Below are 26,985 nucleotides of genomic sequence, written 5' to 3' on the forward strand. Positions count from 1 at the left end.
TTGCAAATGTATGCAGACTAAACCCCTGTTGTTAAAGAATACTATTAGACAGGTCAATTTGGTTGGTCGCATGGTGGTCGGTAGGTTGAGCTTTGAAATTTCTTTGGTTTTATTTGAAATACGTTGCCCTTCCAGTGCTACTTGCTGCAAAGGCCAGTTATAGGTGAGGGCAGTGGCTAATTGTTTTTTTTGTTTTTTGTTTTCTAACCCAAAAAGCTATTTTATTCACTGATTGGCAAAAAGTATTTAATCGCACGGAAATCTACATATTTAAATTGCTTAATGTGGAACTTCATGCAGATATATAAAAACACTGATCACTGAACGTATGTATTTGTAAATAAAATTAATAAAAATGAATACATATTTAAGTGCAAATGAGCTTAGACTGACAGCCAGCACTTGGGGCCAGCCTAGTATGCTTTAATACATATGCGCTTATAATAAACATTCTGACAAAAAGAAACAGCAGAATAATTAGTGGAGTATGCACTAGTCCGTTTATTAGGTTTGGTCGAGTCACAGTTTGGAGGTGGCCATGCTGTATTGCTTAAATGAAGCAGGTCGACGACCTGGCTGTGCAACTGACAGGGTTGTATAAATCTCATGAAAATTAAGAAAACATATTTTGTAAGGTAAAAAAATGCTATATATGATTTTAAACTGTGTATTTAGAGACTGTAATGTTGTTCGGAATTCCCTACTGCTTCTTATATTTGGTTTAATATTTAAAGCCAGGAAATACAATCAATGTCATTTGCATTATACCAATGCTTAGAAATGCTTGTGGAATTTTTACCAACACAGTTAAAGTGGTTGAGAACCCTTACATATACCCAGTGAGGTGACTGGCCTCAGGTGACACACAGAGATGAAACACATCCTCCTACGCAAGTTGTACCTGTTTATATGCAGTCTTCTCTGCTCTGCATCGGCTAAGTCCAGATATTCTAAAGCGTGCCCAAGCTTTAAAAAAAAAGGGGGCGGAGAGCTAAAAGTTAATCTCTGCAGAGCTCAGTGAAGGGAACTCTGAGAGCTGATTGGAGGGAAGGAACACATCCCCCTTCACACAGCACACATGAACAGACATGAGGCTGTCAATCACAGACTGTGTACTAGAGGTCCCTTCCCTGTCACCTTTTTTCTCTTGCTGTCAGGAAAATGTGTTGGAAGTGATTCATGATGATAGCAGAGGAACAAAGCAACAGACATAAATAACACTTAGTGCTCTTAATTGAGACAAGTACACACTATAAAGGGATATGCTTTGTTCATATTTCATGGCTAAGGTTTACAACCATCTTAAAAAATGTAATCCCACTCTTAATTACGGAGATCAAACTAGCTTTAAGCCGGATTGGGTTACTTGTTATAATAAATATATATTATATTAAAATCTTCAAAATCAGACTCCAAGCCTTGAAACTTGTAGGGCTTTTCATTCTGTGTTGTGTATTTATCTGTTACATTAAGACATAACAAATGAATAAAAAATGATATTGAAAGAGTTTCTTTTTCCCCAACCAAAAGCCCATATTAGACCTAATTGCTGTGGTTCTGAAGCCTTTTTATGGAATAAGCATTAACCAATGTTTAAGAACACTGCATCTAATTGCTTGAACAGGCCACACATGAATCAAAGTTTGGCTGGCCAGGAGGGACTGGACGAATTTCAATCCATGTATTGAGAAAGTGGTTGTACTGATATTCATCTACCAATCTACTTCTGTACAACCAGGCTGTCAGATAAATGGTGCTCAATCAGTACTGATCAGTGTTATTCTGACAGTGGGGAAACTACTCCTCTTCTCGGGGTGCCACCACAGGAAGCCACTTCCTATGGTGGCACACCTGCAAGCTCGATCCCGAGCTGCACTACCTGCATCCACAGACATAGACACAGTGTCTCGGCCCCGACCTGTCACAGAATTTGACTGACAATAGCATTGCCAATCGCTCCCGCTGCCTTAGCAAAACCTGTGAGAGCAGAGAGAGAAGACAGAAGACAGAGCCGCTGCAAACTGACTCAGCACTAAATCAAGTGAGGATTTAGGTAAGTATAAGTAGGGGGTAACGGTTTGTGATACTGATACTTAAACATTTTTTAACCTAACTGCAGGGAAAACATTAGGGAAAAAATGTTTAGGCTTTACTACCACTTTAAATTTCAATAATTTTTATTGATTTTTAGATTTACTACCACTTTAGTTAAATGTAAAAGAGCCTGCGCTTAGGAAATACCAATAAAAAAAATGAGCTGCTGCTGAAAAAAAGGAAAACCTTTTACTGTACATAAGCTAAAATGGGTAAATATCAGCGCTGCTCAATACATCTATAAAGTGTGCTAGTGCTAATTATATATGTACAACTGTCATTAAATAAATTAATATCCTCCCATATACGATATATTAAAAAGTGCTCAGTGAAAAAACCATCTCATAAGTATATGTGTATATAAATCCAAATAAATATACCAAATTCATATAAATTGTAAAGTGCTACATATACATAAGTATAATTAAAACAAATAATAAAGTGTCCAGTGCTCAGTGACAATGTTTAAATAAATCTCCTCTTCATACAAAAAAGTGTTCAGTGCTTGTCTGCTGTCTTATGCCAAAACTTGATCAAAGTGCACAGTGCTCAGATGTCCGGGTGCTCCCCTCTCAGTCCCCTACTCACCGGGCTGTAAGAGGAATTGAGCCTTATAAGTATAAACCAATGATCAAGATCCCAGGACCGCACCAAATTATCAGCACCTCAGATGTGTATCTCCTTATGTACAGCTTGCAGCAATCTCTGATATCATCCAGGATTATAGGTCCACCAAACACATTAAATGGCGAGAGACCTTATCATGCAGTATTACTAATTTTATTTAAACATATTCAAAATTGCACTTACGGCAAGTAACATCATAATATGCGGTATCGGCTCCTAATACGGGGACGCCACTCTTTCCTTTGCGTTCCACCCGCTCGGACCGGAAGTGACGTAGTGCGTGAGAGTAACGAGTTGACGCGTTTCGCTCTGCCAATCAGAGCCTTACAATGTTATCAAAATGCCCTACCTATTCTGCGCATGCGCAGTATGACTTGTGACGAGGCTACAGCTGATTCATGATGAAGCCACAGCTGATCCGCAACCGGAAATGACGGAGGTATGGAATTCTGATAGGGTATGGTATTCTGACAGAACACCGGGACTTCAACCAGCCGGTGGCACGGGAGACCCGGGCAAAGCAGCAGAAGATAACAGCCAAGCAGCTGCAGGTACGACCACTTCTTCAAGCTGATGTACAGGTACATCCGTTTGCAGAAAGTGGTTAAACTAACAGGTCTATAGTTACTTGGTAAAGACTTTGATCCCTTTTTAAATATAGGCACCACATTGGCCTTACATCAATCCAGTGGTACCAGGCCAGTCATTAAACAGTCTCTAAAAATTAGAAACACTGGCTTTGAAATAACAGAGATCAACTCTCAGGGAATATGTGGGTATAAGCCATCTAGTCCAGGTGCATTTATGCAACTTTATTTTGTCTAAATGTTTTTGAACCATACTAATTTAAACCATTGTGGTTCTTTTAGGGCTATTTCAATACTCTCCCCATTATGGACTTCAGCGCTCCCATTTCCCTTTGTATACAAAGAGCTGAAGAAGGTATTTAATACATTTGCCTCTTTTCGCCTAGTCACTAACTCTAAATGATCTTGATCTTCATGCTCAGACCTGACCTTTCTATTTTTTATTTTCGTTATTACAGGTACTTATTTAGCACACAGTTTTGTTATTTTTCCACTCAACTAGATGCCACCATTCGCACAAACGAGGTGGATACACTGGGCCATTGTATTCTGAAAGCTGCATCAAAGCGTCCAACACACCCGAGACTTCTGGCATTGGTGAACAAACAGTTGCATCAATTGTTGGCTTTAGCATTTGTGTTTTGCATATTTTCTTTGTAGTACAAATAGTATCATAATAGCCAATGGTCATTTGTAACATGGGAGTCTCCTTACCAGCTATCATAGCCCTCCCCCTTCTACTATTCATTATTGTCTATTGTATTTGGCAACATCAGCATGCATCAATTGACAATAACTCAGCCTTGTTTTTTCATTATAGGCCAACATGCGCAAAAAAAATATTTTTTAAACAACAGTTTATTCTTTTTCCCTATTCTGTATTTTTTAATACTGTAATCTACAGATGCTGTTGTATTAGACAATTACAGTATTAAACATATAGCACTACAAATGCCATAGCAGCCTGAAGGTGTTTATCTGTAGGCTGAAAACTTATTTTATTTCCTGTGAAACCTCCAACCTGCATGTGATCACTTTGAAGGGTATTTATAAAGCAGTAAATGTAATACTCACTATTTATCAATACTCCTCTATGTTTTAACAAACATAGTGATCACAGTATTGGTAACCAATTTGATCAACTCCAAATTGTCAATGGGGGTCTGAGGTTTAATAAAAGCTAAGATTAAGAGCCACTAGCCATGCAAAGAGATGATGGCTCTCAAAGCAGGGACAATAAAATAGGTATCCAGGACATTGTGCTGCAGATCAGATATTTATATACAAAGTGCAGGCAGTAGGAAGTTAAAAACTACTTTGCAGGTGAAAATATTATTTTCTCCAGATATAAGGGAAATTTGTTTGTCCCACTTAATGTTGTATTACTAATCAGATACAAACTTCCAGGTAGGATTGAGTCTGATTGGTGGCTATCAGAAAATTCTTAATATGGTTAGTTTAATGTACCAGGCTATCCGTGTGTCAGAAATTGTAAATAGGTAACTAAAAGTGGTTCCTGGATTACCAAACTTTCAACACAAAGAGATGGCTGGAAACACTACACCTCCAGTATCTCACAAAAGTGAGTACACCCCCTCACAAGTTTGTAAATATTTTATTATATCTTTTCATGTGACAACACTGAAGAAATTACACTTTGCTACAATGTAAAGTAGTGAGTGTACAGCTTGTATAACAGTGTAAATTTGCTGTCCCCTCAAAATAACTCAACACACAGCCATTAATGTCTAAACCGCTGGCAACAAAAGTTAATACACCCCTAAGGGACAATGTCCAAATTGGGCCCAAAGTGTTAAAATTTTGTGCAGCTACCATTATTTTCCAGCACTGCCTTAACCCTCTTGAGCATGGAGATCACCAGAGCTTCACAGGTTGCCACTGGAGTCCTCTTCCACTCCTCCATGATGACATCACGGAGCTGGTGGATGTTAGAGACCTTGTGCTCCTCTACCTTCCATTTTAGGATGTCCCACAAATGCTTAATAGGGTTTAGGTCTGGAGACATGCTTGGCCAGTCCATCACCTTTACCTTCAGCTTCTTTAGCAAGGCAGTGGTCGTCTTGGAGGTGTGTTTGGTGTCGTTATCATGTTGGAATACTGCCCTGCAGGCCAGTCTCCGAAGCAAGGGGATCATGCTCTGCTTTAGTATGTCACAGTACATGTTGGAAATCATGGTTCCCTCCATGAATTTTAGCTCCCCAGTGCCAGCAGCACTCATGCAGCACCAGACTATGACACTCCCACCACCATGCTTGACTGTAGGCAAGACACACTTGTCTTTGTACTCCTCACTTGGTTGCCGCACACATGCTTAAAGCGGATTTCCGGCCTCACAATCCACTTTGGGCCATCCGCTTGCTCAGTGTCACCTAAAAAAGAAATGGATAGTCACGATTTTTTTTTCCAATTACTTACCTTGATATTGAAGAAAATATACTTACCTTTTTTCAACTTCCTCCTTCTGCCTTCACTTACTGCTTGCATTGATTCCTGGGAGCTGAACGTCATCACTCCCAGGAATCAATGCGCCTGCACCGGCCCCGCTCGTCAGTTCTGGGGCAGGCGTGTCATCCCCTGCTAGAAGCTGTGCAGGGATGACGCGCCTGCCCCGGAAGTGACTAGCGGGGCCGGTGCAGGGCATTGTGGGACTGAAGAGGACACGGAAGAGGATGCCGAAGAGGATGCACTGGCTTCAGCTGCCCACACCTGAGATGGCAGCGCTGGACAAGACATTTTCAAGGTAAGTATTTCTTCTAAAAAGGTAAATGCAACCTGGGACAGTTCAGAGGCTATCCATTATGAAATGTACTAGCCCTGTCCCGGGGGTATTTTTATTGAAAAATAGTTTCCGAGGCCGGAACTCCGCTTTTACCTCCCTGGCGGTATGATTCTTTCGGATTTTAGGTGCTGAAAGCGGTACCATTATTTTGCTTGCAATTCTTGAGAATGAGCAGCCCAAACCAACTATTTACATATGATTTCTTTTTACCGTGTGTTCTTCTTTATAACATCCCGAGTATGATAAAGTTTGAAACACAAAATCCTAAATTATAATATAATAAATAACTATAAAATAATAATATAATAATAACACTTTTTTTTTTCCAAAAAATAACACTTTTTATTCAATAAATTATAGTAAATCATGTAATCAAAAACACTGACATTTTTTTTTTTTGTCAAACAAGGATGCAATATATTTTTTTTTCCCAAAAAGGATGCAATATTACTTGTCATACTGCTTAAATAAACATCCCGGGTGTGGAAAATTTTGAAACAGGGTACAGCGCAAAGTCCAACATCACAGTCTGGACAGTAGTACCGCGTTTCCTTTCTTATTTTCCGCCCGGTGTCGTCGTGCTTGGAACAGCACACCACACACATTCTTGTGGGTGCAGTCTTCTTCTCCGTCGGCGGAATGTGGTCCATAAAATGACGACCGGTCAGTCGTTCGGGGTTCACAACACCAGCAGCACAGCGTCCGGATCGACTTACTGTTGGTGTCTGGTGCCTGAGAAAGTCCGCATGGATCACAGGCCTGTCACTTTTCTTTTTTAGGAGAATGAAGGCATTCCACAAACACTGCTCCAGGAGGTGTCTGAATATTTTTTTATAATATTTTTTCTGCTATTTCCGTATTGCTGGATAGAAAGTCATGGCCTGGTCAGCTCTGTCCACACCTCCCATGGTGTTTTGTTATAATCCAGGACCAGTTGCGGTTTCAGAACATCTTTTCCCCCTTTTGTATGTACCATGACAGTGGCGGTGTTATGGATGGTACTCATGAGGCAGACATCTTTTTTGTCACGCCATCTAAGTGCCAACATTTTTCCTTTCTGCCAGGCAACTAACTCTCCGGGCTTGAGTTTTTTGTTGGCAAACCTGGGGGGCATGTCACGCCGGTTTGCTCTGACGACCCCATACGCATCTGTCTTATGCTGTAGGAGGAACTCAAATAGTTCTGGGGACGTATAAAAATTGTCTGTGGTGACACAGTACCTCTGATCCAGCAGAGGCTCAATCAGCGTCAGAACAGAAGCAGTTGCCATCCCATAGCTGCTGAACCTTTGGTTGAACTTGGTTCCTCTCCCGGTGTATAAAAGAGCATAAAAGATTTGATTCCAAAGCGTGCTCGCTTGGACGCAATATATTGGATCCAGCTAAGTCTCCCTTTATATGCCATAAGACTTTCGTCTATGCAAATGTCTCTTTCTGGGACATAGGACTACTGGAAATTTTTCAAAATTAATTGGTAAATGTCCCAGATCTTTTTCAGCTTCGGAGCCGGATGAGAAGTCTCATCAAAATCCTCATTATTGGCAAAGTGCAAATACCTCATAATAAGGGAGAATTTGTACTCCAACATAACGGTGCTAAAAAAAGGAGTGGCCAATAATTTGTTTGTGGTCCAATACCACTTCTGCAGGGATTTCCCCACCACTCCCTGCAGAATAATTAGGCCCAGGAATTTCCAGATATCCGCACTGGTAACGGGTTCCCACATCCTGCTCCTTGAAAACCGCCGATGTGCTGCGGCTTGTTGTTCCTGGTACCGATTGGTCTCCACAACAATTTTTTCGATAACCTCATCAGTCAAAAAAAGTTGCAGATACGCCAAGGGGTTATCCTCCTCAACATCGACTTTAAGACCAGGTGCTCCGGTAAACGGGAACCTTGGGGGGGCTACGTGCTCTGTACCGCAGTCGATCACGCACCAAGTACGCACATCGCTCGGCACAGTCACAGCATCATCACTGAACTCACTTTCAGCGTCGGATGACGAGCTTCCCCATGAATCACTGTCACTCCACTCTGCATGCGATTCAGGATTGCTGTCGCTCTCGCCCAGCAGGTCATACACCGCTTTTGATGTTGCGGCACGCTTGTTTGAGGCCATGGTCGCTCTGCAATGATCCAGATACAGTGTATAGGAATAATGCAGGAAGTGCAATGGAGAAAGCACTGGGGGGCAATCAAAGGTCAATTTATTTTATTTAGGGAATGTAATCCAATAGGATTACAGTGTATCAGTGTGTTTATGTGTTATACTTTTTGAATTTGCCGCCGGTTCCACCCCCCGGCGGACGTCACGAAGACGGAAGCCGGGGCTGACAGACGATCGGGAGGAAGATCCGCCGCCGCATACCGCCCGCATACATCGCTGGATCCCAGAGAAAAGGTAAGTAAAACCTCCACCAGGATCCAGCGATCTTCCTAGCGCTACCCCGAGTGTGGCTCGGGGTTACCGATTTTGGCTCTAAAATCTAACCCCGAATCACGCTCGGGAATACCGCTAGGAAGGTTAACACCATCTGAACCAAATAAGTTTATCTTTGCCTCATCACACCACAGGACATGGTTCCAGTAATCCATGTCCTTAGTCTGCTTGTCTTCAGCAAACTGTTTGCGGGCTTTCTTGTGCACCATCTTTAGAAGAGGATTCCTTCTGGGACGACAGCCATGCAGACCAATTTGATGCAGTGTACGGCATATGGTCTGAGCGCTGACAGGCTGACCCCCCCCCCCCCCCCACCCCTTCAACCTGTGTGTGCTTCTTTATCCTTACTGCTTGCTTATTAAACAAACTGGATTTTTTACATCAGCCTAGTTCTCTCTTAATCAGTGTACTATAATTTCCTGTTGCATATTCAAAACAGGAAGTGAAAAAAAAATCTTCCCGCTGGGGCATAGGCAAAAACAATAAATAAATAAATAATAATAACCTGATGAGGAATTTTACCCTTCTCTACTATTGTTTTGTGTATACTTATTAATATCAAACCACAGTACCAATTACATTTAGTAAAAAAAAATAATAAGGGCTGTTCAGGGAAAGAATCATAAAATGAAAGAGACAGTCAAATGTTAGTCCAATAGATTCTGTCTTACCTCTCCCAGTTTGTCCAGCTTCACATATGTCTCAAGTTTTCCAAATCCAATATCTGACTGCAATAAAAGGGTACATTAGTAATTATTAAAAATATTTCAAGATAGAGGTTGTAGAAGTACATAAATATTACTTTATATTATCTCCTTGTAAACCCAGAACTGGGTGTAGAAAAGGGAGGAACAATAATGCTAGGCAAATGGACTCAAATTAGTAATTTTCTTGTTCTATTTCATGCAAGGAATGTTCAAAACAAAGGAAGGCAAGAGATGGGAAGATAATCAGAATGATATTACTGACCATATCTGCCCATCCTGGAGCTAGTCAAACAGACACAGAGAGCTGCTGCAATTTTCACTAGTGCAAAGTGGCACACACGGTCCCTTAACCATTTCTCAGTTGTTTTGTGTCTAATACAAGGCTATGCCTCTTTATATATAGGTAGAAACTGTACTGACTGCCGTTCCTGTACAACAGTTTCATTAGATGTAAACAATTCTAAAATATATCTAAACCAAAAACCAAAAATGTAATCTATTGTAGCTTACAATTTCTTATATTAGGCGCCTGAATTAGTTTTTTTTTCCCAGGCATTTTCTTTTTTTTATTTTCACTTGGTAATCCCATAAATAACAAACTTTATGAGGAGTTCCAGCCTGGGGAAACAATACATTTAAAGTCAGCAGCTACAAATACTGGACACTTACCTGTCCAGGGAACCCGCAATGTCGGCACCCAAGTCGATCCGTCCATTGGCTCCAGGTGCAGGTGTCGGAATCTCCACTAAGGGAAACAGGAAGTGAAGCCTTTTGGCGTCACAGCCTGTTTCCTACTGCGCATGCGCGAGTCGTGCTGTGCTTTCTGAATGGTCCCGCTGTCTTCTGGGACTTGGGTGTCTCCCAGAACGCAGTGGGGGGAAAGGAGGAGGGGCCGGAAATGCTTCGTAGATCGCCGCACAATTCCAGTGATGTTACCTGGAAGTGGGAGCGAGTACCTGGTTTTGATAGGTATCCGCTCCCCTCCCCCTCCCGAAAGGTGCCAAATGTGGCAGCGGAGGGGGTGGGGGTGGAAGCAAGCAAGTAGAGCTTCCCCTTTTGTATGGAGCTCTGCTTTAATCCCCATACACACTATCAGGATATCGTACACAAAATACCACTTTTGACATGATCCTACGATTGTTAGTACACAGGTTTCGTCCGAAAATTTCCAAAGGGACAAGCACAATACCAGAACGTACAATTTTAGTTTAAATCAGTACAGTTTTTAGTTTTTGTACAAAAATACAATACAAATACATTACATCACTTACGAATTTTTAATCTGTCATATAAGAATTTTCGTACTTTAATAACCTATTTGTTTTCGATATGGAGACTAGCATGCAACAAAAAAAAAAAAACGAACGATCATTCGTCTGATAATCTCATCATGTGCACTAGGCTTTTCTCTACTGAATCTTTGAAGAAAGCAATGGTTCACTCAGGTTTGACTTCAAACATGTCCACCTTAGTTCATGCGGGGTGATGGGATTAGCATTTCAAACAAGAAAAATAAGAGAAAAATAAAATTGTTTTATGCTTCTAGGTCAGCTCATAGGAAATGACAGGGACGTTGCATTTCAGGCAAAATTAACAGGTATTTTCCATAATTTATGAAAATGTTAAGCAGGAAAAAAACTAATTCAACCACCATAACTAAGGACTAGTGAATTGCAATAAACTACATTTTTTGGGTTTATTTATCTTTTTAATGCCATTTTAATGCCGAACTTTATACTACTTGTATTTTGCCTTCCCTGGTCCCTCATTTAACCATCAATAAAATGTGAATGCCTTTTTTTAAATGCATACCTTCTTTTAGTGCCACTGTCTACCTGTGCTTCAGCATGTAATACATTTAGATCATGGCTGGAGGGAAGAGCTGTCAGAATGCTATTCACAGATTCTGAAATGATCACAGTGTTATCCCTCAGTACTCCTCTCAAGCGTCCTCAGCCCTAGGGTTGCCATCTCATCCCTTTAAACCCGAATACATATTATTTACACAGGTTCTGTGGCTGATGAAGGTGGTAAAAAAACTCAGTGCCTTATCTGCATTAAATTAGTCTCAGAACCTGTCTAATTACATACTTGCCAACTGTCCCATTTTTGCAGGGACAGTCTCAGCAAATAGGAGCCTGTCTCAGGTAATTTACATTGTCCCGGCAAGTGCCCGTCAGTCCGGCTGCCCATAAATGCCCCGTTACGGGCAGCCGATGCACGTAATAAAAATGGTGGCGGGCTGACATTGTAACTGCGCATGCCCCAACCCGACGCCTGCCGTGCTCAGGAAAGCTCGTACAAGCTCGGCTGGGCGGGAGCATGTGCAGTTACGTAATGGGGCCACCTGGCACCATTAAAACCTAATTATACCAGATAGTATAATTAGGTTTTATTGTACTTATTTACACCTTGCACTTTATTTGTATTTACATATTAAATTTTTTGTATGGTCACACCTGAGCACATTTAACATTTTAGAATTGCAAGGAATTGTGAGGAGAATTTTAAACTTCAGGCAGAAGTAAGTATCTGGTGAGTATCCTTGCGACTGGTGAGTATCCTTGCGACTGGTGAGTATCCCTGCGACTGGTGAGTATCCCTGCGACTGGTGAGTATCTTTGCGACTGGTGAGTATATTTGCGACTGGTGAGTATCCTTGCGACTGGTGAGTATCTTTGCGACTGGTGAGTATCTTGCGACTGGTGGGTATCTTTGCCACTGGTGAGTATCCTGCGACTGGTGAGTATCCTGCGACTGGTGGGTATCTTTGCGACTGGTGAGTATCTTGCGACTGGTGAGTATCTTGGCGACTGGTGAGTATCTTGGCGACTGGTGAGTATCCTTGCGACTGGTGAGTATCCTTGCGACTAGTGAGTATCTTGGCGACTGGTGAGTATCTTGACGACTGGTGAGTATCCTTGCGACTGGTGAGTATCCTTGCGACTGGTGAGTATCCTGCGACTGGTGGGTATCTTTGCGACTGGTGGGTATCTTTGCGACTGGTGAGTATCTTTGCGACTGGTGAGTATCCTTGCGACTGGTGAGTATCTTGCGACTGGTGGGTATCCTTGCGACTGGTGGGTATCCTTGCGACTGGTGAGTATCCTTGCGACTGGTGAGTATCCTTGCGACTGGTGAGTATCTTTGCGTCTGTTGGTTCTTTGCGACTGGTGAGTATCCTTGCGACTGGTGAGTATCGTTGCGTCTGTTGGATCTTTGCGACTGGTGAGTATCTTAGCGACTGGTGAGGACCCCAGGTTTAGTACCAGGGGAGACAGAGGTAGTGTAGGTAAGGAAGAGCAGGTCGTTAATATTATCCCCATAGAGTAGAGGGTAATAATGTCCAACAGGATTGCGGATGCTACTCAGTGCACTTCTTGCTGCATGTATGCGTTCCTTGATGAACCAATCGAGGGCGAATACTGCTGTGCAAGATGTGAGCGACTTGTTGCTCTGGTAGACCAGATCCTGGACCTACAGAACACAGTGGCAACACTGCGTGGCATCAACAACCTGGAAAGGAGCTTGGACATTGCCTATCAGGAGCTGGTAGGGGCCAGCATAGAGGAGGGAGGAACAGAGGAGACGCAAGCAGCAGAGGTACGCAGCTGGGTGACTGTTAGGAAGGGTAGAGGGAGGAGTGCCAGGGAGGCCAATCCTGAGTTGGTACACCCTAACAAATTTGCCGAGTTGCAGGTTGAGGGGGATATCAACTCAGGGGTGGCAGAGCTGGAGAACACGCCCTCCCCCAGCTGCCAGGGGGGGGTCGGCTCCAGGAAGAAGGGGGGCCGTAACTCAGGAAAGGTTAGAAAGGTTGTGGTATTTGGGGACTCAATTATCAAGAGGACAGAGAGGGCAATCTGTAAAAAAGATCTCGTGAACCGAACAGTTTGTTGTTTACCGGGCGCCCGAGTTCGGCACATCGCAGATCTGGCAGACAGATTGATGGGGGGGGCTGGGGATGATCCAGCGGTCATGGTGCATGTGGGCACTAATGACAAAGTTAAAGGTAGGTGGAGGATCCTTAAGAACGATTTCAGGGACTTAGGTAATAGATTGAGGAAAAGGACCTCCAAGGTGGTTTTCTCTGAAATACTGCCTGTACCTCGAGCCACACAGGAGAGGCAGAAGGAGATTAGGGAACTTAACAAGTGGCTAAGGAATTGGTGTAGGAAGGAGGGGTTTGGGTTCCTGGAGAACTGGGCTGACTTCTCAGTCGGCTACCGGCTCTTTAGTAAGGATGGGCTGCACCTTAATGGGGACGGTACAGCTCTTTTGGGGAGAAAGATGGCCACCAAGTTGGAGGAGCTTTTAAACTAGGAGACGGGGGGGAGGGCTCAGAAGTAGAGTCAGTCAGGAGGGAGCAGAGGACTGAAGGCAGCTGTAGGGTCAGCAGCGACAGTAGGTCCACAATGTCAATTGGCAGGTCTGTGAGGGAAAATCTCAGACCAAACAGGAATAAACATAACCGCCAATTGCGCTTAACTTCCGTAAAACTAAGAGGGGTATATGCTAATGCCAGGAGCCTAGCTAATAAAATGGATGAGTTGGAAATATTGGTACATGAGGAGGACATAGACCTTGTGGGAATAACAGAGACTTGGTTCGACCCCTCACATGACTGGCTGGCCAATATCCAAGGGTATTCGGTGTACCGGAAGGACAGGGTAGGAAAAAGAGGGGGAGGGGTATGTCTCTATGTCAAGAACAATATAAAGGTGATAGAAAGGAGTGACATTACGGATGGGATGAGCATGGATTTAGAATCTGTGTGGGTTGAACTCCATAGGGAAGGAGAAAAGGGGAAAGTAATTGTGGGGGTTTGCTATAGGCCACCTAACCAAGGGGAGGAGGTAGAGCTGGAATTCTTAGCACTAATGAGTAAAGTGGCAAAATTGGGATCAGTCGTCATATTGGGGGACTTCAATTATCCCGACATTGACTGGGACGAGGGGACTGCACACTCACAGAAGGCCCACCTACACAGGTTGAACTGGATGGACTATTGTCTTTATTCAACCTCACCTACTATGTAACTATGTAACTATGTAAGTAGTGCGGCTGAATGGGAGAATTATTCCAACTCTGCTACTTTGGCCTCAAGTTTAAAATTCCCTTTTTAATTTTCTGTAATTCTCTCTTTATTGAGTAGGCCCTATAATCTGATAAGTAGGCGGGATTAATTAGGCGGAGTGGGCAGAGCTTCAGGGAAGTGTGTGTGGTAAGTAATTGATAGCTGTGCTGCAAAGTCTCCCTGGAACTTTTTTTCATATGTTGGCAACTATATAATTAACCACTTAAGCCCCGGAAGATTTTACCCCCATTCCGACCAGGGGGTATTTTGCGATTCGGCACTGCGTGAATTTAACGCACAATTGCGCGGTCGTGCGACGCTGTACCTAAACGAATTTGACGTCCTTTTTTTCCCACAAACAGAGCTTTCTTTTGGTGGTATTTGATCACCTGTGCGATTTTTTGATCACGCGCTATAAACAAAAAAAGAGCGTCAATTTTGCAAAAATAGCAATATTTTTCACATTTTTTTATATGAAATTCCCCCAAAAAAAAATGTAAAAATCAAAATTTTTAAAAATTTTCGGCCAATTTGTTTTATGCTACCTATGTTTGGTAAAAAAAATCGCAAAAAGCGTATTTTGATTGGTTTGCGCAAAAGTTATCGCGTTTACTAACAAAGGGAAAGATTTTTGTCATTTTTGTTGTTTTTTTTTTTAACGCGTAATGGCGGCGATCTGCGATTTTTTTTGCGGTACTGCGACATTGCGGCGGATAGATCGGACCCTTGACTGACATTTTTGACACTTTTGGGGTTACCAGTGACATTTCTACAGTAATCAGTGCTATACATATGCACTGTTACTGTAAAAATACACTGGTAGTGAAGGGGTTAACTTTATTTGGAAGGGAGGGGCTGTGTGTGTCCCTAGGGGCGTGGTTTCTACTGTGATTGGCTGTGGCTCTAGCTGTAAGGACACTGATCAACGGATCTACATACCAGATCCGTTTTATCAGTGTCTTTGCAGCGAGGAGAATGACAGGCAGTTTGTTTACACAAGCTGCCTGACATTCTCCTTCTCCCCCGCCGATCGCCGAGTGACCGGCGGACATCGGGTCCGCTGGTCACACGCGCGGGGGGGTCCGTGACCACGCGGGAGCGGGAGCGCGCCCCCCGGGGCGCGCGCTCGCTCCCTAGACCCTCACAAGCAAGCAACGTAGCCCTACGTTAGTTTGCCTGTGAGGGGCTGACCGCCGACGTAGATAGTCGTGCGGCGGTCGGCAAGTGGTTAATGTGTTTGGGTTTAAAGGGATGAGGTGGAAACCCTACTCAGCCCTGATATAAGCAATGTGTTCAAAGGGAGCTATGCAATATCAAAATTCCTTGATAGGCAGATGTCAGTCTGGATGAATGGGTGTTTTTAGACTGGATGAATTTGCATACTGACTGCCGTAATTAATGACTACATGTGATACTGGCCCACCATGATTTACTTACTGCAACCACCAATGTCCTCTATGCCCTAAAAGGTGTGTGCAAATTTTCACACAGCCTCATTCAGACAGGTGCTGGCACCCTTACTGTGTGCAGGAGGCATTTGTTTTGGCATCTGCATCCACACTGAGCTGCATGCAGCAGCCTACAGCTGTGAATACAAATATTGTGCTTTTGGGGCCATGCAGCCGGTCCTGCATAGATGTCGTCAAATTTTAACAAGCGGCTCTTTGTGTAGTAGCTGCATCTCTTCCACTTCCATAGGCTACCTGAACACAACTGAGGCTGGTGCGTTTCTCTTTACTAGTTCAGCTGAAATTCAGGGCTGAATTTTTCCCTGAATTCGCACCTGAACTGGACACAAAAACGCACAGGACCCTTTTCAAAACAGCACCGCGGCCACCCCCGACATGTGCGAGCCGGCTCAATTGAAAGCAGGTCACAATCACATGTTATGCGAATTGGATGTGGGTAAAAACGCACCCAATTCGCATATATGTGAATCTAGTCTAAAGCTGATTTGAAATTCCCACTAGTGTATAGAATCAGCAAATCCAGGTGTAAACTTACTAACCAAAGAAGCTCTTCTTGATATCCTTGTTAAAGGTTTTGGATCATCTTCTGTATTATTCATCTGCAGTTTTGCAAGAACTTCTGGAGGTAAACGAATGTCCATGGGTAAAGACAGCTTTTTACTGACATCCTGGACAAAAAAGAAACATAAGATATATTACTTCCTCACACACTCTCCATAATAAATGAAAGAAAAATAGAAAGAGATGAAACGTAATTAAATCACTCTAAACCAATGTTTGATATGGTATAAGCAACTACCATTTTCTCTTTGCCAAAGCAATGAGTACAATTCTATGCAGCATGCGAGCAAACAGTAATACAAAATAAATGACCATTTTCTGGAAATAGAACCCAGGGCTGGTAGTTTTCAAGACAGGACAAGAAAAACATTAAGGGTTGCTTCACTAAAAGTAAAGAGACTGTTTGCTTTTCAAGAGAAGATGCAGTTTGCAAGGGAATTATCCCTAGAGCATAGCAAATGTGCTAAAGTGTCATTTAACAAAGAATACCCAATCACATGCAAGGAAGAAAAAAACAGCATTTAGAAAAAAAATCAGCATTTTTCCTTGCACATGAATAAATGATGAGCTTCACCTCTCATTAGGCGCTGAGGATGATTCCCTTGCAAAATACAACTTCCCTTTGTACAACATTCTATTTGCCTCTAGTAAATTAATCCACATGTTCCCTCCATATGCTGTGAGCTGTAATCTTAACCTAAAACTTAGACTTAAGGCCCGTACACACGTACCGATCGTCGGCATACAAACGTCGGTGGACGAAGGATCTGCCGATTGTACGCGTGTTAGTATGGTGCCTCCGACAGATGTCTGCGCACAATCCGCGGACAAAAGTCTTTCGTGCAAACATGAAAATATTTGTATGCCGACACCAGAACGGACGATTGTTCGCCTGTCAGTACACAATTCGGCCGACAGACCGCAGATTTGCAAGACTGGGCATGCTCAGAAAATAGAAAACACAGGGAAAGTTAACCATTACATGACATCACTTCTGCAGTCGGCGGACAAAATTCTTGTGCTGTCCTTGTGCTGTCTTTGCACTTTTCAGCAGACACCGACATCCCGGGGAGAAAAGAGGAACATTTGTAAGCCGACCATCGGTACGTGTGTACGGGGCTTTACTCTACAACCTCAAGTGTGTGTAATTTGAAAAAATAACCTTCTGTTTCAGAGTAAGGTTGAATAAAGACACCAGTCCATCTAGTTCAACCTGCGTGGGTGTGAATGTGTGTTTATGTTTATGTCTCTACCACTTCCCAAATCCCTGTATATTGTGTTCAATAAGATAACCATCTAAACCTTTTTTAAAATTAGTGACACTTCCTGCTAAAAATACAGAGTGAGTGGAAGGGAATTCCATATCCTTACTGCTCTAACAGTAAAGAACCCTCTATGCAGTTTAAGGTTAAACTGCTTCTCGTCATACTTCCCTGAGTGGCTATATGTCTTCTTGAGTAACCTGAGACAATTAGGATATTTGTATATCGCAATCACATCCCTTCTCAAGCGTTTCTTCTTCAGGAAGAATAAGGTCACTCAGTCCCCTTATTAGCTTTGTTGCCCTTCTCTGGACTATCTCTAGTTCCAGTACATCCTTTAAGAGGACTGGTGACTAGTGTTGAGCGAACACGGACTGTATTATTCGTGTTCGTACCGAATAATTGGATTTTTTTTACCCGAACACGGACACGGACACTTTACTGTATGTTCGGGTAAAAATCCGTGTTCGGTCGTTTTATTTCCGGGTTTTGCATGCTTTGGCGCTCTTTTCATGGCGGGCTTTCAACAGCCAATCAACAATCGTTTAACTGGTGTGCCTTAAGCCATCCCAGCCATGCCTGCAAATGTCTTAGTAGCTGTGATTGGCCGTCTGAAGCATGTGACCAAGTCTTTATAAGTTCGAGGCAGCCGCCGCAGCAGCGTCATTCTGCTGCTTAGCTAAGGGACAGAGCACACATCAATGTGCTGGCTGCTGATTAGGGAAAGATAGGCAGGAAAAAACCATTTGTGTCCGGATAGAATTGAGGGACAGGTCGGAGTGTTTAGGCAGGGCGAGTTGTAGGCATTTTAGGGATAGAGTCTGCTGAATTATAGGGTCAGTGTCTTCTACAAACTACAATCGATATTGCTGTGTGGGGGGTGGGGTGAATCTGCACTCAATCCTGATCTACGATCTCTTCTCAATCCTGTTAGGGACAGAGTCTGCTGAATTTTAGGGAAACTGTGTTCTACAAACTACAATCGATATTGCTGTGTGGTGTGGGATTGGAGATAGGCAGGTGTCAGTGATCCACATCCATTTTTCTGTGTGTGAGCTGCAGTGAACACAATCTTTTTGGGCTGCAGTGAACACAATCTTTTTGGGCTGCAGTGAACACAATCTTTTTGGGCTGCAGTGAACACAATCTTTTTGGGCTGCAGTGAACACAATCTTTTTGGGGTGCAGTGAACAAAATCTTTTTGGGGTGCAGTGAACACAATCCTTTTTGGTGTGCAGTGAACACAATCTTTGTGGGGTGCAGTGAACAAAATCCTTTGTGGGGTGCAGTGAACACAATCTTTTTGGGGTGCAGTGAACAAAATCCTTTTTGGGGTGCAGTGAACAACATCCTTTTTGGGGTGCAGTGAACACAATCTTTTTGGGGTGCAGTGAACAAAATCCTTTGTGGGGTGCAGTGAACACAATCTTTTTGGGGTGCAGTGAACACAATCTTTTTGGGGTGGAGTGAACAACATCCTTTTTGGGGTGCAGTGAACAAAATCCTTTTTGGGGTGCAGTGAACAAAATCATTTTTGGGGTGCAGTGAACACAATCTTTTTGGGGTGCAGTGAACACAATCTTTGTGGGGTGCAGTGAACACAATCTTTTTGGGGTGGAGTGAACAACATCCTTTTTGGGGTGCAGTGAACAACATCCTTTTTGGGGTGCAGTGAACACAATCTTTTTGGGGTGCAGTGAACACAATCTTTGTGGGGTACAGTGAACAGAATCTTTGTGGGGTGCAGTGAACACAATCTTTGGGGGGTACAGTGAACACAATCTTTTTGGGGTGCAGTGAACACAATCTTTGTGGGGTGCAGTGAACACAATCTTTTTGGGGTGGAGTGAACAAAATCATTTTTGGGGTGCAGTGAACAACATCCTTTTTGGGGTGCAGTGATCAAAATCCTTTTTGGGGTGCAGTGAACACAATCTTTTTGGGGTGCAGTGAACAAAATCCTTTGTGGGGTGCAGTGAACAGAATCTTTGTGGGGTGCAGTGAACACAATCTTTGGGGGGGTACAGTGAACACAATCTTTTTGGGGTGCAGTGAACACAATCTTTGTGGGGTACAGTGAACAGAATCTTTGTGGGGTGCAGTGAACACAATCTTTGGGGGGTACAGTGAACACAATCTTTTTGGGGTGCAGTGAACACAATCTTTGGGGGGTACAGTGAACACAATCTTTTTGGGGTGCAGTGAACACAATCTTTGTGGGGTGCAGTGAACACAATCTTTGGGGGGGTACAGTGAACACAATCTTTTTGGGGTGCAGTGAACAACATCCTTTTAGGGTGCAGTGAACACAATCTTTGTGGGGTGCAGTGAACAACATCCTTTTAGGGTGCAGTGAACACAATCTTTGTGGGGTACAGTGAACAGAATCTTTGTGGGGTGCAGTGAACACAATCTTTGGGGGGTACAGTGAACACAAACTTTGTGAGGTGCAGTGAACACAATCTTTGTGGGGTGCAGTGAACACAATCATTGTGGGGTGCAGTGAACTCAATCTTTGTGGGGTACAGTGAACACAATCTCATACTTCTGAAGATTTGAGGGTGCTGCCTGTTCCATACTCCCCCTACTCCTCATCTAGCCTTTTAGGGGTACAAACAATAGTAATTGGGGCCTAGTGTGGTTGTGTACGTGTGATATACATACACTTTTTTTGGATCATATTTTCTATTCCGCTATTTAATCAAAAACCTTTGGGGATCAGTTAAATTGGGGGATAGTCTGTGTTGGTACGTGTGAGAGATATCCACCTTTCCAAGTTGTTGGGGTTCATCTCATACTTCTGAAGGTTTGAGGGTGCTGCCTGTTCCATACTCCCCCTACTCCTAGCCTTTTAGGGGTACAAACAATAGTAATTGGGGCCTAGTGTGGTTGTGTACGTGTGATATACATACACTTTTTTTGGATCATATTTTCTATTCCGCTATTTAATCAAAAACCTTTGGGGATCAGTTAAATTGGGGGATAGTCTGTGTTGGTACGTGTGAGAGAGATCCACCTTTCCAAGTTGTTGGGGTTCATCTCATACTTCTGAAGGTTTGAGGGTGCTGCCTGTTCCATACTCCCCCTACTCCTCATCTAGCCTTTTAGGGGTACAAACAATAGTAATTGGGGCCTAGTGTGGTTGTGTACGTGTGATATACATACACTTTTTTTGGATCATATTTTCTATTCCGCTATTTAATCAAAAACCTTTGGGGATCAGTTAAATTGGGGGATAGTCTGTGTTGGTACGTGTGAGAGAGATCCACCTTTCCAAGTTTTTGGGGTTCATCTCATACTTCTGAAGATTTGAGGGTGCTGCCTGTTCCATACCCCCCCTACTCCTCATCTAGCCTTTTAGGGGTACAAACAATAGTAATTGGGGCCTAGTGTGGTTGTGTACGTGTGATATACATACACTTTTTTTGGATCATATTTTCTATTCCGCTATTTAATCAAAAACCTTTGGGGATCAGTTAAATTGGGGGATAGTCTGTGTTGGTACGTGTGAGAGAGATCCACCTTTCCAAGTTGTTGGGGTTCATCTCATACTTCTGAAGGTTTGAGGGTGCTGCCTGTTCCATACCCCCCCTACTCCTCATCTAGCCTTTTAGGGGTACAAACAATAGTAATTGGGGCCTAGTGTGGTTGTGTACGTGTGATATACATACACTTTTTTTGGATCATATTTTCTATTCCGCTATTTAATCAAAAACCTTTGGGGATCAGTTAAATTGGGGGATAGTCTGTGTTGGTACGTGTGAGAGAGATCCACCTTTCCAAGTTGTTGGGGTTCATCTCATACTTCTGAAGGTTTGAGGGTGCTGCCTGTTCCATACTCCCCCTACTCCTCATCTAGCCTTTTAGGGGTACAAACAATAGTAATTGGGGCCCAGTGTGGTTGTGTACGTGTGATATACATACACTTTTTTTGGATCATATTTTCTATTCCGCTATTTAATCAAAAACCTTTGGGGATCAGTTAAATTGGGGGATAGTCTGTGTTGGTACGTGTGAGAGAGATCCACCTTTCCAAGTTGTTGGGGTTCATCTCATACTTCTGAAGGTTTGAGGGTGCTGCCTGTTCCATACTCCCCCTACTCCTCATCTAGCCTTTTAGGGGTACAAACAATAGTAATTGGGGCCCAGTGTGGTTGTGTACGTGTGATATACATACACTTTTTTTGGATCATATTTTCTATTCCGCTATTTAATCAAAAACCTTTGGGGATCAGTTAAATTGGGGGATAGTCTGTGTTGGTACGTGTGAGAGAGATCCACCTTTCCAAGTTGTTGGGGTTCATCTCATACTTCTGAAGGTTTGAGGGTGCTGCCTGTTCCATACTCCCCCTACTCCTCATCTAGCCTTTTAGGGGTACAAACAATAGTAATTGGGGCCCAGTGTGGTTGTGTACGTGTGATATACATACACTTTTTTTGGATCATATTTTCTATTCCGCTATTTAATTTAACTGGGCCTCCATGCGAGACCTGTGTGCCTTGTTGCGCTGTTTTGAGTACTCCACCAACATGGCCAGTGGCAATGACGCCATTCTCAGCTTAACTATCCCACTTCTATGCCTCCTTGAAAAAACAATTCGGGCGATGATGGAAGAGGATGTGGCACAGGATGAGGAGGAGGAGGAGGATGAAGAGGTAACATTTCCAAGGCTTTCAGGGCAGTCATTCGCAAGGGGCTCCGAGGGTGGGTTCCTGCACACGCAAACGCCAGGGACGCAATTGTCCAGCAGGGGCACAGTTCTGGAGGATGAGGAGGATGAGGAGGAGGAGGAGCTGGAGGAGGAGATGGAACCATGTTCACAGCAGGGTGGCACCCAGGCCAGCTCATGGCCATCACTGGTGCGTGGCTGGGGGGATACAGAGGACACGGACGATACACCTCCCACAGAGGACAGCCTTTCGTCGCCTCTGGGCAGCCTGGCACACATGAGCGATTACATGCTGCAGTGTCTCCACAACGACCGCCGAGTTGCCCACATTCTAACTTGTGCTGATTACTGGGTGGCCACGCTGCTGGATCCCCGTTACAAGGACAACGTACCGTCCTTAATTCACTCACTGGAGCGCGATCGCAAGATGCGCGAGTACAAGCGCACGCTGGTAGACGCCATGCTGCTGGCATTCCCATCTGACAGCGGGGCCACAGTGGAAGCACAAGGCAGAGGAGGAGGAGGAGGAGGTCGCCAACGCAACCAGGGCACCGCCAGCACCTCAGAAGGCAGGGTTAGCATGGCCGAAATGTGGAAAAGCTTTGTCAGCACGCCACAACAAACAGCAGCACCAGCAGCTCAGATGGAACGTCTTAGCAGGAGGCAGCATTTTACCAACATGGTGGAGCAGTATGTGTGCACACGCCTACATGTAGTGAATGACGGGTCTGCCCCCTTCAACTTCTGGGTCTCCAAATTGGGCACATGGCCTGAGCTTGCCCTTTACGCCTTGGAGGTGCTGGCGTGCCCTGCAGCCAGTGTATTATCTGAACGGGTATTTAGCACGGCTGGGGGCGTTATAACAGACAAGCGCAGCCGCCTGTCCAGAGACAATGTGGACAAGCTCACGTTCATTAAAATGAACCAGGCATGGATCCCACGGGACTTTTCCGTACCTTATGCAGAATAGCAATGGATACCGACCTTACCCACCCATTGTTCCATTTTTGCTCTTTCTCACTCTTTTGGGGTGTACCCTCATTTAAAATTTTTGAAAAGAAGCAGTGTTGGCTACCTCGTCCTCCTCCTCAGGGCCAGATTAATGTAGGGGCTATTGGAGCTGCAGCTCCAGGCCCCTACCTTTTATATAGGCCCCGGGTTGGCCATATTCACTGTTACCGCTCTTCTGTCACTTGTAAACACAGAAGTCTGGCTTCTATGCTCGCTTCCCCAGGCAGCACCCTCAGAACCTCCCCACACAGCGTGAAGGCCGGACAAGGAGGGACAGTTGGCGATGCATGGATGTGTTTATGGGCTTCAGAGACAGCATCCCATGTTGAATTAGGCATGCATGGCTGCACCCTTCCTCCTCTGGGTGCATGGCAAGGCACGGCCCTTAAGGCCCTTCAAAATCCTCAGCACCAAGCCCATGATGCTGTTAATCCGGCCCTGGTCCTCCTCCACCGCCGCTTCCACCTACACCGCCCATAGGTGTGCGCAGCCTATTGCATTAAGGTGTGCACCCCAAAGTTGAAATACACATGCATGTGTTTGCCAGCAGGGAGAGTAATGTATCGGGGCCATGTACCTGTAGGCAAGGAGAAATAGAGCAGAGCAGGTCCCAGGGAGATCTTTCCCATCTCCTCACTGGCAATGCTATGTGCCCTAGGTGATTAGGGTGTGCCCAGGCACACCCAGCACACCCTGTGCGCACGCCTATGTCACCGCCACATCCACCACCACCTCAACCTCCCTCCTACTCCATATGGGCCTCGTCCTTCAGAGATGAAGAAGAACATTGTTTTATTTTTCTGTTTTTTTTTGTTGTTTTAAGTTATTTCCCTATCCACATTTGTTTGCAGAGCACTTGCCATGCTCTTAATTACGTTTTGCTGCCATTTGCAGCACTCTAGCCCTTTCCTTTGGTGTTTTAGAGCCATTTTAGTGCCTTAAAGTTCGGGTCCCCATTGACTTCAATGGGGTTCGGTGTCCGGGAAAAGTTCGGTAAAAGTCCGGGACACGGACCCGGACTTTTTTTTAAAGTTCGGCCGAACCCGTCGAACACGGACATCTAGGTGTCCGCTCAACCCTACTGGTGACCAGAAATGAACTGCATACTCAAGATGCGGCCAAAACAGAGTTTTGTAAAGTGGCAGAAGCATAGTTTCATCTTCTGAGCAAATACCCTTACCCTTGCTTACTGCAGCTTGATAGGTAAATGTAGTTCTTTGTGGTTCGTCTGTAATCATTGGAGCAGATTTTTTATTCTTTGATTCTTTGGGCTGTTCTGGATCTCACAGGCCACAGGTTTTATTGCTCCTCTCTGCCTTATAGAGGCTTTAAGAACATAGGAGACTGGAAGAGTCAAATGGGCAGCTTGAATATTTATTGTTCTACAGCCAATCTCTGGAGAGGTGTACCGAGTAGGTGGCTGGAGTCTAGAGTAGCCAGATTCTTGTCCTGCTGGAGATGTTCCCATTCTCAGGAGCTATTGCCCCTTTGGGACAGCTTACTAGAGTTGCTGCAGTTCATCAAGGTCCCAGCCGTGGCAGATCTGGGGGGTTAGGGGGACTATCCCTAATCAACTTTTGAACTAACTAAGCAGTTTCATTTAAGGACTTAAGGGTCTGGAGAGCTGAAAGGTGTTTAGCTGCCCAATGGCATTGTGAGTATTAACCTCCTTCTCACTGAGGAATGCCTGGTGGAAGCTGTGAACTAAGCAGTTGTCCTGGGACATAGGTATGTCTGTAATAAACAAGGGGAAGTTCAGCTGTCCAGGAGAGACATTCTGAGTATAGACCTAAACTCAAGATCCAAATGACTCTGTGCCATTTTGAAGGATAAGTGCCAACAGTAGCTGTTTCTGAGACAGCTCTTGCAGTGTCTCAGTTCTGGCCATTCCTATTAACCCTTGGCAGAAATATTGTTCAGAGAAGCCTAGCCTAGTCAAGTGTCCCCCCCCCCCCCGATACTATTCAGTGTGCCTTGAGTATCCCATACCACTCTTACCCCTTTCCCATCCCAAGTTTTACAAGCAATAAATCATAAAGAGACAACCCCTAGACTGCTTATTAAAGCCAGAAGTGAATGGACTGTTGCTTGGGTGATTGGTGGCCTCTGCACTGTTTGGGGAAGGGCTAGTTATAGTTATTACTAGCGATTCCTACGTGAGCTGTGCTACAAATTAGAGTTATTTTTTTCAATTTTTTCACTCTGTTGGTGGTAACACTGGACAACTAATTTTTTTCAAAAGTTTTGCTTACTGAAAAACTTTTGGTGATTATGATAGAACCCTTTAAACTGAATACACATACCTATAATTTCTGAATGAAGGTATCACATAGGAATCTTGTGAAATATAAACATAACTCTTTATGTCTATAAAGCTTCTTTTTTTGCACACTGTTTTTACTACAGTGGTGATCGAAAGTTTGGGCACCCCAGGTAAAAATTTGTATTAATGTGCATAAAGAAGCCAAGGAAAGATGGAAAAATCTCCAAATTACAGATTAGACATTCTTTAATATGTCAACAAAAGTTAGATTTTATTTCCATCATTTACACTTTCAAAATAACAGAAAACAAAAAAATGGCATCTGCAAAAGTTTGGGCACCCTGCAGGGTTAATATCTTGTACTGCCCCCTTTGGCAAGTATCACAGCTTGTAAACGCTTTTTGTAGCCAGCCAAGAGTCTTTCAATTCTTGTTTGAGGTATCTTTGCCCATTCTTCCTTACAAAAGTCTTCCAGTTCTTTGAGATTTCTGGGCTGTCTTTCACACACTGCTCTTTTAAGGTATATCTGTCGGGATTATTTGGGGTGATTAATATAATAATAAAAAAAAACATGGATTTAAAAAGCCATGTATATTTCATCTTATGCATATAAGATTCTGAATGGTGCAGCGTCCATCTTGTTTTAAGGTGAAATAAAGTTCATATATGCTCTGTTGTAAAATTTCTCTTACAATAGGGTCTTATACTTTCAGCAGATGTCTCTGTTTTCTTTTGGGCATAAATAAGTGGAAAACTGACGTTCTTTTAGATAAGACTCAGTCAGCCTGACGCTATGTTAAGGGGTGATATCTCCTTAATTGTCTGTATTCTAAAGATGAACAATAGGTGCATTTAAACTATAAGTTTTAAAAGATACATCATTATGTGTGTGAAGATATTAGCCATAATTATGTCATTATATTATGTAAGGCATATACATATATATTTAGGAATGTTATATCCCATTTTGGGTTTATATTCTTACAGTAGTAATCTTACTTAGACTTAAGACTAGAGTGAATACTAATTACTTCATTTTAAGGCATGTGGTAGGAGTGTTTATATTGCTTTGGACTAGTTTAAGTGTTCAAAGGTATCATAAATACCAGTCCTAGACTAAATGTCTGACAGCCTATGGCATGGTCAAATAATTAATGGACTTTCACTAGCCAACAGGTCAAAGATCATCAGATAAGAATAGTGGTAATTATTGTTACATACAAAATCGAATGAACAGTACGATACTGCCCTCTATAGACGAAATACCAAATGCAGTTTTGAGATAATTCAGATATTTCCCATATAGAAATATTATATTGTATTAAAAATATAATTATTGAAATGGCATTACTTGCCAAGGTGAATGATGGAGATACAGATGGACATTTATGTATGTACTGGGAGTATGGACAAAGTTT

General features: G+C 43.4%; 1 protein-coding gene across 1 annotated transcript in view; it reads right to left on the reverse strand.

The window, feature by feature from the left end:
• Nucleotides 1-26,985, reverse strand: part of CDK18 (cyclin dependent kinase 18) — a 327,716-nt gene that overhangs the window by 91,703 nt on the left and 209,028 nt on the right. Inside the window, exons 4-5 of the mRNA XM_082245560.1 lie at nucleotides 16,340-16,468; nucleotides 9,219-9,275 (exon numbers count right to left, since the gene is read on the reverse strand). Coding sequence (XP_082101686.1) covers nucleotides 9,219-9,275; nucleotides 16,340-16,468 — 186 coding nt within the window. The remainder of the gene's footprint in view (nucleotides 1-9,218; nucleotides 9,276-16,339; nucleotides 16,469-26,985) is intronic.

The sequence above is a fragment of the Pelophylax lessonae genome, assembly GCF_965119305.1.
Source record: "Pelophylax lessonae genome assembly, chromosome: 2".
NCBI classification, from domain to species: domain Eukaryota; kingdom Metazoa; phylum Chordata; class Amphibia; order Anura; family Ranidae; genus Pelophylax; species Pelophylax lessonae.